The 15,024-nt window shown below is 39.4% G+C and overlaps 1 protein-coding gene across 4 annotated transcripts in view; it reads right to left on the reverse strand.

The window, feature by feature from the left end:
- LOC131678632 (protein spaetzle 3) overlaps positions 1 to 15,024 on the reverse strand; it is a 109,816-nt gene that overhangs the window by 21,609 nt on the left and 73,183 nt on the right. For all 4 annotated transcript variants that reach the window (XM_058958861.1, XM_058958860.1, XM_058958862.1 and 1 more), the window contains exon 3: positions 2,432 to 2,565. In XM_058958861.1, coding sequence (XP_058814844.1) covers positions 2,432 to 2,565 — 134 coding nt within the window. The remainder of the gene's footprint in view (positions 1 to 2,431; positions 2,566 to 15,024) is intronic.

Here is a 15,024-nt window from a genome sequence, read left to right on the forward strand (position 1 = left end):
GAGTAAAACGCTTGATTTGTCCTGGTTTTTCTGCTATGAGTCTAATATATTTCTATTGATTGAGTCTTTGCTTTTTTCACTCTGCTCCAGACCGCAGTTACGACCGACTGCAACCATAACTGCAACGTATACACATCCTCAATCGGAGTACGATAAACAAAACTTAATACACTCGAATCTCCCAATTGTACCTTTCGATGGTTCTTACATGGGAAATGAATAGGGGAAGAGGTGTATGTACGTAACATATCTAACAATTACAGTTGTCAGTTGTGGACCAAACTCAGGCCGTAGTCAATATCGATGAGGCCATGGTCACCAGAGCTTCCTCTTTATGAAAAAATAGTCGTCATTCAATCCGGAACACGAAGAATTCCCGCTGGTCCGACGAAAAACTTTGTGGCAGAGCTCTTCCTCGCAGACTCCCAACACTTTTTGCTGCCGAAGCTCTGCCTGCCAGACCCCAGAACCTTTTAACTAACGAAAACATGTGGAGATGCATGGTCGATTGAGAGGTAACGGGAGAAGCAGTACCCTTTCGATTGAATTGGTTTTTACTCTCCTGGTCACTCTACTTTAAAACAAATAGCTTTCAAAAAATCTAAATTCGACGGCTAGAGGCACTGTTATAGAATTAAAAGTCAGAATTCTGCTTCACGATTTAAGCTAGCTAACACAGCTCCATCCTGATTAATAGGATATTAATAGGATTGAAATAGACAAATCGACCTATTACCATATGAATCAAGTCTTACACAATCTCTTCGTACAATTCTTTCTAGCTCACGTTCAGTGAACCCTATTCACTTAGTAGGCGTCTCGCACCGGACAATCACAATAACAAATTCCTCGAAATCCCGAATATTTATGAAAAAACAGTCTCTGAATTCCACCATCAAAAAACCTGTTCTCGTCTAATCTCCTCCAAATAAGTGTATCCTAACAGTCTGCTAATACGTTGTCAACTTTAGCACGGTCAACAGTGCCAAACCAACACAACATTAAGAAATTCCATTAACTAATCATAGTCAGTCGACTGCAGGCAGGGGATGCTAAGCTACACCAACACCGAGGTGTGAGTGTTTAAAATGTCAATGAACGGAGCCTCGAACCACACGCTGCGCGAGAAGAATATGATTAATGAGCTTTGGATATGGAAATTTAATTGGTGGGGAGACGGAGCGATTAGCACGTCGACTTGTTTTTTCACCAAAGGTTACATCGATCCTGGTTTCATCGAACGATCATTTAACTCGCTCACCTGTTCCACCAGCTGATAGTGATGTTGGGATGGGGGAAGGGTTCGTCTGCTTATCGATCGGGAACTAGTCATCATTGAAACTCCCATCAAAGGTAGTTCGGGATGACGACGCGGGTTGATCGCTTTGTGACACATTGAAATACGTCAATTTTTATGCAAATTTGAGCTTATCTTCGACAATCAATGATTGGCTTGATCGTGATTCCGGTTGAACCTGAACTGACGTCGAAATTAATCAGCCGGAATTTCACTCTCGATCACGTAGTGACTCGAAGATGTCAGCTTGCTTCTGCAGATATTTATTTTTGCTACAAACTGAAAACCGGTTCCATGCAGCGTAGTCCAGGCAGTAGTGGTGAGGTGATAAAACTGTCAGCTGTATGTACAGAAACAACTGTGCAGACTGGTGTTCAAACTAATTGATTACCGCCGAAACCGGCAACACGGACCGCAGGCTCTCACATATTATCAACAGCTATAACGCTGACGACAGGATATTGACGCCTATACCAAAGAGCATCGTAAAAATGATGAAATCATTACAACGGAATTCCACGGAACGCTTGTTTCGCTTGTAAAAATACTGACTCGAGCTGGTAGAACCCAAATGCCGGATACGAAAGATCACACACCAAATCGATCGGAACGGATTTTGCCGCATCATCATCACTGATGCCGAAGCGTCATTGGGTATGAAAATAAACTGCGCTCGATCATGCGAAAGAGGAAGTATCATTTGCCTTCAGAATTTGCTTCTGTAGATAAAAGGAAACTTGTTTAAATGTTATCCAACATGCGCTCTTTTGTACTGCCGCCGGCCGTACCAACAATAGGTGAACAGAAGGAGAGTCGCGTGCCAATTAATTTTGGGGAGTTGTTTGGTCCTGATTTCCTTATTTGCCGTCTTGTCGACGGCTTCGATGATTGATAGAGTTTGTTATTGTAGGCTTGGCCTCAGTCAGTTATATCTATTTGGTATAGGAATAACACTGGTAGTGAGTAGAGTTTTTGTGAACGATATTGTGGTGAGGTGATATGCAATTTTAATTGTATTTTAAAATTTGACTTTGTTTCCTTGCAAGTGCGGTATTTTACAAAGCTTTCAAATGCTTAAATCATCCGCTGTTGTAACTTCTGACTCGTTAAGAAACAGATTTTGTCAACACTTACCGGTATCTGGACGAACGTCCCGTTGCTGACTTGAGGATATGCAAATAATGGCACGACAGGAACTGTTCCATTCTTGAGAAATATTGGACCCTGGATTGGGGTTACCGTTGGCATACGAGAATTTTTACGGTTATCTGAAATCGATACAAGCAAACAAAGAAATTACTATCAGTTGCGGTTGGAAAATGTCCAATGAGTAAGTAACAATTCCCTGGCTCTACGTTGCTTCTCTCACAAAAACCCTCCATTATCCACGCAACAAAGATGCTCACTCACGTGTCGAAAGTGTTTCGCATTCAGGTGATTCCCCAAGTATAATCGGTAGGTACCTACTCGGTCTGTCGCCTTTATTTGCGCGACTGCAATAATTACTGCGATCAATTCCCGCAGATAGTAAACAGCAATTCCCACAAACAACACTGTTGAATCTCTCTGTACATCTCCGAACTGTCAACAATAGGTACCTTATCAACAGAAAAATATTCCATCGACTTAAAGTGAAATTAGTTGCATGATTTTTCATAGAAAAGATTTATGTTCCATTCGTTCACCACCGTGAACTTTTTTCACTTAACCCAGCTGAAACTGATGATCAACGTCATTCGACTCCGCTTGTATGTGAATCTAAGCGAGAGCATTAATTGTTTTCTTCCAAGAAGTTGCTTACACGTTCGTAGATTCCTCTAGCGCCGCTGATCGTAACAATTTCAACTCATATATTTATCTTTGATGTGTGGTTGCTCGTGACGATCAAATGCAGCACTGCACTGCCTCGCTGATCAGTCGATAAATTTCGCCCAACCTGCCACCACCCTATTCAGTTCACTTCTTCGAAACGGTAGCGAATATCACCATTAATATATGAGAACAATCGAATCATAAAATTTAAATACAATGATCGTCGTGTCCGAACGAATTTGGCACGTGGACAGGTGCCGGTGATCGAGCGCCCTGGCACGATCAGAAACAAAGAGATACTAATTTGCAATAAATTACCATCCGGTTATAGCTAATAAGTCTAAAAGGTTTCACCAGCCGTGTCAAACAAAATTAAAAATAAAACTTCAAGATGTTGCCCCTGTCGTGATCGGTAGCAATAAAGTGGCCCATACATGACACGATTTATCATATGACTCGTAGTACGATTGATCGTCAGGACCGTAGTGTGGCCTGCAGGCGCCATTGGCGGAGCCCCAGTTTTTCACCGCCTTGACGTTTACTTTAATTTTCTTTTCAAGTTTGACTTTCGAGCAACAGTGTAGTGTATTTAGATTTGGCACACTTATCCTGATTTATTATATAACTTATTTTACCTTATTTTATGAAACAGACAGATTTCCCTTGGCCGCACGTTACGGTCCTGCTGATCATTCTCGCAGTCGAAGCAATCAGTATGACAAAGTTTAATTTGAATAGCCGTTCGAATCGGACATAACACTTTTTTCCCTACGTTTATTTGACACGGCATTTGCGAAAGCTTTTTACGCCAAAGCTTCTTTTTTACATAGCGTGTTACAAAAAGCCTCAAGACTAATTTTAACTATACTAGTAATTTGTCAAAAACTAACATTGTAATCACTTTAATGTTTGCTTTGTGACGTAGAACTACGTCTTTGTTTTCTTTATGGGGGTGCATTTTGCAATTTCTACAAGTAACGAAAGTAATGAAAAGTGGTCCAATTTTAAACGCATATAATTCAGCAATCTCACAATAAATTTTCAAATATTTGCGCATATCGCCCCGAAATACTTCTAAGAATAGATTCCAATAGATAAACCCAAAGATTTTTTATATCATGGCATTAAAAATTTAAATTATGTACAACCTGGTCAAAATATCGCGCATTTACACACAGCAGACAGCGCTTCCCAAATCCGACACGACAGATTTGTGTACCTATCGCGCTACGCTACTATGAATGACGTCATCATCGACTATTTAAAGAACGGATTTGGCCGGACAAGCTCAGTTGCCTGTTGAACGGAAAGCGGAGCAGATCACTGCGCTGTGTGTTTTCACAGCCAGTGTAGCTGAGTCCGCTACACTAGCTGTGGAGGTACGCGTACGCTACCCAATTCCGTACAATATACGACTGAGCTTGTCCGTTCAAACACTATGCTTTCTTTTGTGTTGTGCTCTTTTCCAGCACAACTTTATGTACAAACTCGAACACAATTATTCGTACACAAAATCGCTGGTACATTCAAGCTCCATTTGCAAACACAATTAACATAGTGTCGTGGTACTAGTTGTCTCTTTCGCTTTACCCATCATCATCAGCGTTGACTTATTTTGCTTTGTGCGCTTGGGTTCAATGTTTGAGGCGAATGTGTAGGTAGGTATATCTAATTTGTTAGCAGGGTCACCATATTCACAGATTTTTCTGTAATGTCATAGATTTTGTTCACAATTTTTTATCACAGATGGCAAACTTTTGGCATTTTGATGAAAAATTCACAGATTTTTGGAAATATTGTGACTTTTCACAGATTTTTCGGAAATTTGTCACAGATTTTTTTCCTGTTTCAGTTATCACAGATGGTAAAAATATATTTTTGAACCAAACACAGATTTCAATGTGGCATCCCTGTTTGTTAGCGGTTACATGCGTAACCTGCATGATAGCAATCACTGCTTTCGTTGCGCAAATACGAAAACTTTCTTAGCAAAAAATTTACGCGGATCGACACAAAGCACAACGAAAGTTTATTATTTACGTTCAATCAATTCATTGATTTATTTCCACTCAGCCTATCCTATTTTTATTCTGCTAATAGGTACATACTACAAAGCCTATTTATGACTGAATACCAATGCAAAAACTCATCCAAGTACATATATAAAATTGTTTTCGATTCTTGTATTTTTATAGTTTCGATATATGATTAAGACCACTGCCTTCGCTACATTTGTATGCGTACTTTAGGAAAGTAACAATAATGGCAAAATATAACTAAAAAGCTTTTTCACCGGTCCGGGTTTTTTAGCACACACAATCGAAAAGTTTTTAAAAGTTGATCTTGTGCTATAAAGATTTAGTTCCAGATATTAGTTCGGTCACGGTTTTGTCTTCTTTCTTCAGATCTTCTCAAATAATTTTTATCGGATTCGAACACCTACTACAAATGAAAAGACCTGCTAACCAAGAAGGTTTGGTTCAATATGTAACATTCGATGTTGATTGGTCGTGCTTAAACTATGCATAAGAAATATATTTGATTTATTATTACTCTAAATGTACTAAAAAATAAATAGTTTCCATTAAGTAGTATAGTCCTACGTCTACAGTTTGTGTAACCCCATAGGGCTGCTCCTTGAATTTTTTCTAATTTTTCTTACATTCTTGTACTTCATAATGATCTTGTATTTTCGTGTGTATTTATTCACATTTTTCTGCTTAAAAAAACTGAATATTCTAGGACACTTTAATTGGTGAATGGTTAGTCATGCATGAGAGATGAGGAGATGAATCTAATTAAATTTTGACAGACACTGTTTTTAGAAAATGATAGATAAGTTCCATTTATAGAGGATCGCGGTAAGCCAGGATGTCTCTAACAGGAACATGGATTGGACTTGTAAATAATCTACTAATTGTGATCTGCCTTCACGATATTCAGTGCACGACCAAACAACATGCTCAATGTCGTAGTAACCCTCATCATAAGCACAATGATTACCATCTGCGAGCCCAATACGTATCAAAAGTATAATGATTGGACATGAGCTTAGACATAACACGGATGAAGACTTACATCCAATCCTTTGAACCATGCCTTCGTTGATACTTTAGGGATAATTGAGTGTAGCCATCGTCCTAGATCTCCATTGTCCCAAGATGTTTGCCAACTAGCAAGCGTCCTTTGGCGAGAAGCGCTATAAAATTCATTGAATATTTCACCATCTAGTGCACCAATCTTGGCTAAATTATCAGCTTTCTCGCTGCCCGCTATAGAGCAATGGGCGGGGACCCACACTAGGGTAAATTGATAACATTTTATTATTAGGTTACTCAGAAATTCTCGTATCTTGCCCAAAAAGAATGGATGGTGATTATCAACCCGCTTTGAGCGTAGAGCTGCAATTGTGCTGAGACTATCAGTGAGGATAAAGTAATGGCTCGGGGGTAATGCATAAATTATTTGCAAACTATAGTGAACTACTATTAGTTCCGCTATATAAACAGAGGCCGATTCTGTAAAAATGGAAAAATTATTGTTGAAAATACCGAAACCGGTTGCCTCACTGATTCGTGACCCATCAGTGTAAAACACTTTAAGGCAGTCTATGTGTTGGTATTTATTTATGAATATTTTAGGAATCTCCAGTGCGCTACATAACATTTGATAGCTGTGCAATGTCAATAGGGATCTTTAGGGGTGTGCGGGTTAAGGCATATCTCAGTCCTTTTTCAATTTTTAGGCCCGAAACTATTGAAAAAAAAACATTTTTAGTTTGTTTCATTTTAGGACAATCCCGAGCAAATACTCATGGGTTAAAACACCACACAGCCCCTTGAAAAGACCTTAAACATGGTCCGTGCCAAAATTCCCAACCATCACGACACCATAAAATGGTCTCAATAACCCATAAATACACCAACATATTTATCTGTGATCTATAGGACCATGGTAATGGTGTTTTCATGGGTTGAACCCATTTCAAACACCCTAGTCAAGCCCCATGAGCATGGGGATATTATGGACTTTCCGTTTGCTCGGGATAACACATCCAAACCCATGAGACTTGCACGACTCTATAGATTGCCTTATCAGATCTACCATAGTTTGCATATGAAACTTGGGATGGTAGGCTGCTAGCGGATTGCAAAAGTGCCAGATCATGCTGTGTGGCAGGGATGCATGAAGCACAGCACGAGAGCCTACCACGAGCTGAGCGGCCGCTTTGCACGAACCAAAAGCAATAAGCACTGACACCGCTCATGCTAGGTAACCTTCGTGCTCGAGCTGTAGGATTCGAATCAAAGAGCTAGCACAACGAGTTAGCACGATAAGCTAGCACCATGAGCCAGCTCGGTAAGCTGGCACGAGCAAGCTCGGTGAGCTAGCTTAGTGAGCTAGCACGAGTTAACTCAATGAGCTGGCACGGTAAGCTTGTCCGATGAGCTAGAACGGTGCAATAGTGTAAGCTATGGAACGAAAGAATAGGACAAAGCAAGAAACATGCGTTGGTGAATGTGCGACATGTTACTGAAAAAACGACGCAGGCATCATTACTCACACTAACGCGTTGTTTTTTATTCTGCTTTGCTATAGCTGACCTATAGCTCCGTGCAGCGTGCTAGCTATCACCGTGCTAGCGAGGGCTCTCGCTCATCGGTGCTCGTGCTACTTGCTAACTCTAGCTCATCGGAAACCAGCGCAAGCACTAGCTCAATGAATTTAACGCTGACACATTATGAGTCAGTGCACAGCAATAGGACACGGAGCACCACTGTTCTTGTGCATGCCTGGTTATTAAGTATGATTGCATTTCACATGCTGCTTTTTGTAATTCAGCCCAGAGAATCAGATTTCGCCGTCCCGAAACCATCCATCAATAGCCACACCAATATTATTAAGTCTAGTTTTTCTTCTTTCCAGTTAGAACTTACTGATAATGTATTATTTATTGAGATAAATGGATGGTTTCAATAAATTACGATCATGCGCAAATAAAATTGGATAAAAACCTCTCTAAACCTTCAATGAAGTAGCCAATTGCTAACATCCTCAATAGAAGCCCAATTAGTACGTTTTAAGATTGTGTATAACATATTCAATACTTAAAATATGGAATACATGCGTAATTGAAGAGAAATTGGGACAGAAAAAGAAATTTTTAAATATGTACGTTATATCGAGGAAAAATGTACGTTATATCGAGTGACGCTATTTCGAGGGTACGTTATATCGAAGTTTACCTTACTCCATTTTGTATTCAATTTATTCACTCTACTGTAAATCTATAACGCACAGACCAACCATAGAACTCTAACAAAAGATTCTACGGTTTTCATCAGCAATACTGCCTCGGGGTACGTTGAAATGAAATTAAAAGAAGATTGTTCCAAAGCACTGGTTTTCAAGAAAAGGCGGAATTTATACTCAAGAGGTTTCATAGTTCTTGAAAAGTTTGTGTACAATGCGATGTAATCATAATCATAACATAATCGACGAACGACAACACGGATTTATGAAAAAACGCTCCGCCACTTCGAACTTGATGACGTACACGAGCTTTCTAGTTCCAGCTGTAGAGAAGCGTCAACAAGTCAACATTCGACAAGGTGTCGACAAGGTGCCCCACAACATTGCTGTTTTGAAGCTGGAGCGACTAGGCTTTCCTGAGTGGGTTACCAGATGGCTGCATTCTTACCTCTCACAACGATCTGCTTTCGTTAGAATTGGCACTACATGCTCAAGCGCATTCGTAACGCTAACCGGTGTGGCTCAAGGAAGTCACTTAGGACCACTGATCTTTCTCTTATTCATCAACGACCTCTGCACCCGCATCAACTCTGAAAAACTGCTCTATGCTGATGATCTGAAAATCTTTCGTTCAATTGCTTCAGCACTCGACTCTGTTGTGCTCCAAAACGATATAGCCAATATGAGAGGCTGAGAGCAAGAGTGGGTTAAAAATTCGCTGCGAGCAAAAGCGGTATACGTTTTATTTAGAGCAAAACCGGTTTAAGTACCAGTCAGAGCAGAAATGGGATAAAAAAACCTTAGCGCAAAAGTGGGTTAAAAAGATATACCACTTTTGCCCTGAGAGGATATATATTCCATTTTTATTCTAAGAATGTTTTCAAAAATGAATCAGGGAAAACCATCATCAATATGGGTATCATTTGAAAGGAGGTGGTTAGTAGATATGGGAAATCGATAATTACGCCATTTTGAATTCCACCGCCACTTTGAAATCCAAGATGGCGACTTCCGGTTACCACAAAATAGTGAGAACCACCATCAATATTGGTGTCATTTGAAAGGAGATGGTGAGCAGACACCGAAAATTGACCATTACCGCCATTTTGAAATCCAAGATGGCGACTTCCGGTTACCACAAAATAGTGAGAACCACCATCAATATGGGTGTCATTTGAAAGGAGATGGTGAGCAGACACCGAAAATTGACCATTACCGCCATTTTGAAATCCAAGATGGCGACTTCCGGTTACCACAAAATAGTGAGAACCACCATCAATATGGGTGTCATTTGAAAGGAGATGGTGAGCAGACACCGAAAATTGATCATTACCGCCATTTTGAAATCCAAGATGGCGACTCCCGGTTACCATAATATAGTGAGAACCACCATCAATATGGGTGTCATTTTATAGGAAATGGTCAGCAAACACCAAAAATTCACCATCACCGCCATTTTAAAATCCAAGATGGCGACTTCCGGTTATCACAAAATAGTGAGAACCACCATCAATATGGGTGTCATTTGAAAGGAGGTGGTTAGCAGACACCGAATATTGATCATTACCGCCATTTTGAAATCCAAGATGGTGACTTCCGGTTACCACAATATATGGTTAGTGAGAACCACCATCAATATGGGTGTCATTTGAAATAGAGGTGTGCGCCGATGCATTTTTAATCGGCGGCGGCGTAAGCGACATATTTGGCCGGCGGCGGCGGCGTTGGCGGCGTCACGCCGTTAGACCCTATCGGCGGCGGCGCGCCGGCGTGTGTCGGCGTGACGAATATTGACGCCTATGTAACTAAAAACAATTCTTGGCAGTAAAATTCCTTTCCCAAATTGGTAACAGACTTCGCAGCACATACAAACAGACGTTACCAGCTTGAAGAAAATTCTAAAAAAAATCATCGCTCACGATGTACTAGCGACATCTGTTGAACACATTGCACAAAATGGAATTCTCGCAATCATATCAAGTAATTTTTTTTTTTCAACTGAAGCCCCAATAGTGCACACCTAGGGGCAGATCACTTTCAGAATGTATTACAAATTTGCTTCAAATTAGAAAAAAAGCATTTAATTTCCATTTTTGCAACAACTTTGCACTCCTTCGCAGAAAAGATTGTTTAACAATCGTCCTACGCTGATCCACTTTGTTAGATGTTTTGTTGAATGTAGGGCTAGTTTTTTGTAGGGTTTTGACGTCTTACTTGCAACGCAAAATGCATTATGAATTTCTATTTTGATGGAAAGAAATGCATTTAATTTCGCTGATGCGTCACAAGTGCCCACCCTGCTTGCCAAATGCAAGATAATAAATGAATGGCGGGACTATTTTACAGTTGCAAAATTTAAAGAACGAAACAGAAAAATTGTCGATGTAACGACTGTATTTCAATAACCCATAATAATTATTTATAGTTCTATGTGTGGGAAATTAAAACGGTAAAATATTTTTTGTTTTGTTTGAGGAAATTAATTCTTGTCGTTTCATTGTTTTTTGTTTCATTTTAGTCTTCTTTACCGTCGCTCTTTAAGAATCCCACAGATATCGGGTACCCTAACACGAGGCGTTACTAATGGCATTAATGGCATTACTGCGCTGAAATGTCACTTTTAATGGTCATGTAAGGACCTTTTACTTCATTTTCCTGGTTGGCATTTACTTTTACTTCTTGTAAGTACAAAATAACGCATACGATTCCGTGACACCACATTTTCTTTCAACTTAAGATTTGCTTCTATCTAGAGTGCAAAGTATGCTCGATGTGCTGGAGTCATACAGATCTACACCATAACGAAACCTAAATATACAGTTACTATCATTCATAGTAATTCCACCACTTGATGTTGGGTTGAAACTGATTACTAAACAAGTCTGATTGAAAATGGTCTGAGCGTATCTCTAGTTTTAGTAGCACCTGCACTCCGCCAATTGCTCCAGCAGATCCGGGGACCAACAAATTCGAATCCATTGCATACATCTAGTCAGATTCGATACACCGAATCAATTAAATTAATAACATCCTATTAAGTGCTTACTCGCCGATCGGCATCGTGTTGTAACTTAAGAAATAATTGTGAAAAACTCCCGCCTTGGGCACTTCGACAAGAATGAATTTCACATTTCCGGCCCATTTTGTTTGTTTTGGTTTGCATGAGATTAAAAAGACGGTAACGTTTTTGGGTGGGTGCGGAAACTAAGTAACGCATTTAGCTCTGTGTCACAATCTCTTCACTAACACCACGCTCGCTGATATGGCGCATTTTTTGTAATGTAAAACGACCGTTTTTTCCACGAGTGATGAAAATTCATCTCGTGTTACGTCTTTTTTTGTCTGTGATACCGCGTTGATGCAACTGACACTGAAAATCTTTCCTGAGTGGGGCTAGATCACACGATGAATAATTTTTGAGACCAGAAATCTTACCCTCTGCATCGCCACATCAGTGTACCAGCGTCGCGAAAAGTCAAGATCATTCTATCCAACTATTCTTCGAGAAATTTTTTTTTAAAATAGGTCACGATTCAATCAATGATAAGTAAACCTCGCATTGAAAATAATTTTTGTGTTTTCAAAAAACCAGTTCGCGCAAAAAATATGGCAGTATACTCAAATGTTTAGTAGGTGGTTGTGTCTGAATATGCTTAATATTTTTATGATTCTAGTTCATAACTTGATGATACATTAATTTGTATTAACTTTATTGACTAAAAAAGTCAAGAATTTAATGATGTGCAACGATTTTCGTAAATTCTCTTCGTGTTAACGTGATATTTTAGTCTTGAGTTTATCGTCGGATTTTTTACACAGAGTCACGTGTCTTATAGTTTTCTTAATTATTTCACGGATTTGAATTGTGGCTAAGTAATGTATTTTTGATGCTTAGCGCAGTTTCATTTAATTCCGAACATTACACTGAATCTTAACAAAAGAATAACAGGGTTACAGGTCCTGGTAGTTTCCTTGTATCTAATGCTCGCGCCTATGAGACTGGTTGCTAGCATTTGTACACAATATCTCACATGGAAATTTCAAAACCAAAGAGCATAGCGAATAATCCATGAATAATAGTATGAGTTCCTTGAAATTGTTTTCGTAAGTATATTAAGATTATGTGGAAAATTAATTACTTCATGAACTATATCATGAACAGTTTCACGAGCTCGACGGGTAATCGTGTCTAGCATACTATCATGAATCGGTTAAAAAATCGATGAATAATACACTGTATTCCAGTGAAATTGATTACGTGCAAAGATTAAGATCAGGCAAATTATCGTAAATTTCATTACTTATATCTTGAAAGTGGAAGTGTTTTTTTTTTAATTTGTGGACATTTCCACGCGCACGAATGGTGAATTGTAACTTATATGCTCGCAATCATAACCAGTTGACGAAGCAAGAATGGATCCATGTAATCCGAGTGTCGTGTAATGATTTGCGAGAAAATATCAAGACTTTGTTAATGTTGTGATCTAATTCACAACCACTAATACCAAATAAACATCAATATATGATTAATCATGAATCAGTTAACGTCGTATATTCAGACAATAGACAATGTTTCTAGATTTGTGGTTAAAATTTTGAGCCAACGATTGTCGAGTTCGCGAATTATCGGCGTGGGAAAAAAGCATCGGCGGCGCGCCGCCGGTCTACCTTTCGGCGTCGGCGTTTGTTAAAATTTACCGGCGGCGGCGGCGTGGCGTGGCGGCGCACAGGTCTAATTTGAAAAGGGGTGTCAGTAGATATCGGAAATTGATTTTTACGTAATTTTGAAATCCAAGATGGCGACTTTCAGTTACCACAAAATAGTGAGAACCACCATTAATATGGGTGTCATTTAAAAAGGGTCGGTAGACATTGGAAATCGATTGTTACGCCATTTTGAAATCCAAGATGGCGACTTCCGGCAATCACAATATAGAGAGAACCATCATCAATATGGGTATAAATTGAAAGCGGGTGTCAGTAAATATCGGAAATTGATTATTACGTCATTTTGAAATCCAAGATGGCGATTTCCGGTTACCACAAAATAGTGAGAACCACCATCAATATGGGTGTCATTTGAAAGGGGTGGTCAGTAGACATCGGAAATCGACAATTAGGCTATTTTGAAATCCAATATGGTCACTTCCGGTTACCAGAAAATAGTGAGAACCATCATAAACATGGGTAACGTTTGAAAGGGGGTGTTCAGTAGTAGCCGTTTTAGATCCGATTTTCTTTCACTGCAAACATTACATTGCAACAACACGGTTTTATGCCTAAATGATCGACAACGACCAACCTGCTCTCGTTTACAACATATGTACTCGATGGATTTACTGACGGATTGCGAACCGATGCTATTCACATGATTCGACAAAATCAACCATGATGTCGCAATAGCGAAGCTGGACAAACTCGGTATTCATGGACAACTTCTGCGTTGGTTCCTCGATGGAAAGCAATTCCAAATCAGCATTAAGGACTGCCTATCTGCGCCATTCTTCACTACATCCGGCATCTCAATAGGTTGCCATCTCGGTCCATTAATTTTCCTCCTCTACTTTAATGACATCAATATTAAATTACAAGGACCCCGCCTTTCTTTCGCCCATGATATGAAAATTGTTCGACAAACACGGGATAAAACCGATTCCGATTTTCTTCAGAGTGAACGGGAGAGCTTTAGTACGTGGTGTGACCTAAACAGAATGGTTTTACAGCCGAGTAAATGCTCAATCGGTACGTTCACTCGGAAACGCTATCCGATTCAGTTTAACTACCATTTATTCGACTCGAGCATTCCAAGACACTCTCACATCAAGGGTGGTGGAGTCATCATGGATGCAGCACCACACACTTCACACTTCGTGGATGAGGCATGAAGACAATAAAGATAAAACAACCCAATGCAAGAGCATGGGAGGTATGAGCCTAGAAGCGACCGGGCCCACTATATGTTGGATACTGTCAACGTCTGTACATCAACATACGGATGCCACCCCCTGGATAAGAATGATCGACCCGCGCGAAATTAAAATTTTGTGATTGGTTTCTCGCATCAATAAAAATATTATATATGCAATTCCATATTAATTTTAGTGGTTTTAAAATAGGTTATACAGGTATACCTCGATTTAACATACATTTTCCGATTCAATCATGTACGTTAAATCGAATTTTATGTAAAATCGAATCACGAAAGAAATATTTGTTTTCGAAAAGAATTATTTTTTTATTCACACGAAATATTTACGAGGATATTACTGATTGTATTCACCTAACAGTGACATAGAAACCACATCTTCACAATTAAACAATTAGATTGCTCTTCTGAACATAAACAACATATTTATCTTAACCTTGCCAAGTATTCGCCAGTTCGTCGCAAAATTTTCTCAGAATTCAGGATAACTTATAAGAATAGTGTTATTAGCAGTGCAGTATTAGATAATTTTTTTTCATGGGATTTTTTCTAACATCAACAATGTTGGATTAACCATTGTGTGCACGAAGAGCACAATTCCTAACTTTAGTAAGTAAGAAAATTTATATTTCTATTTTGTCTCATCTTTACCTTGGTAGACCAACCTGTCCATCAGATAATCGCAGAATTCAAAAAGGGGACACTACTTGAGTTCACGAGCAAACGACTAGTCACG

This window comes from Topomyia yanbarensis, chromosome 2, assembly GCF_030247195.1.
Source record: "Topomyia yanbarensis strain Yona2022 chromosome 2, ASM3024719v1, whole genome shotgun sequence".
Taxonomy (NCBI): domain Eukaryota; kingdom Metazoa; phylum Arthropoda; class Insecta; order Diptera; family Culicidae; genus Topomyia; species Topomyia yanbarensis.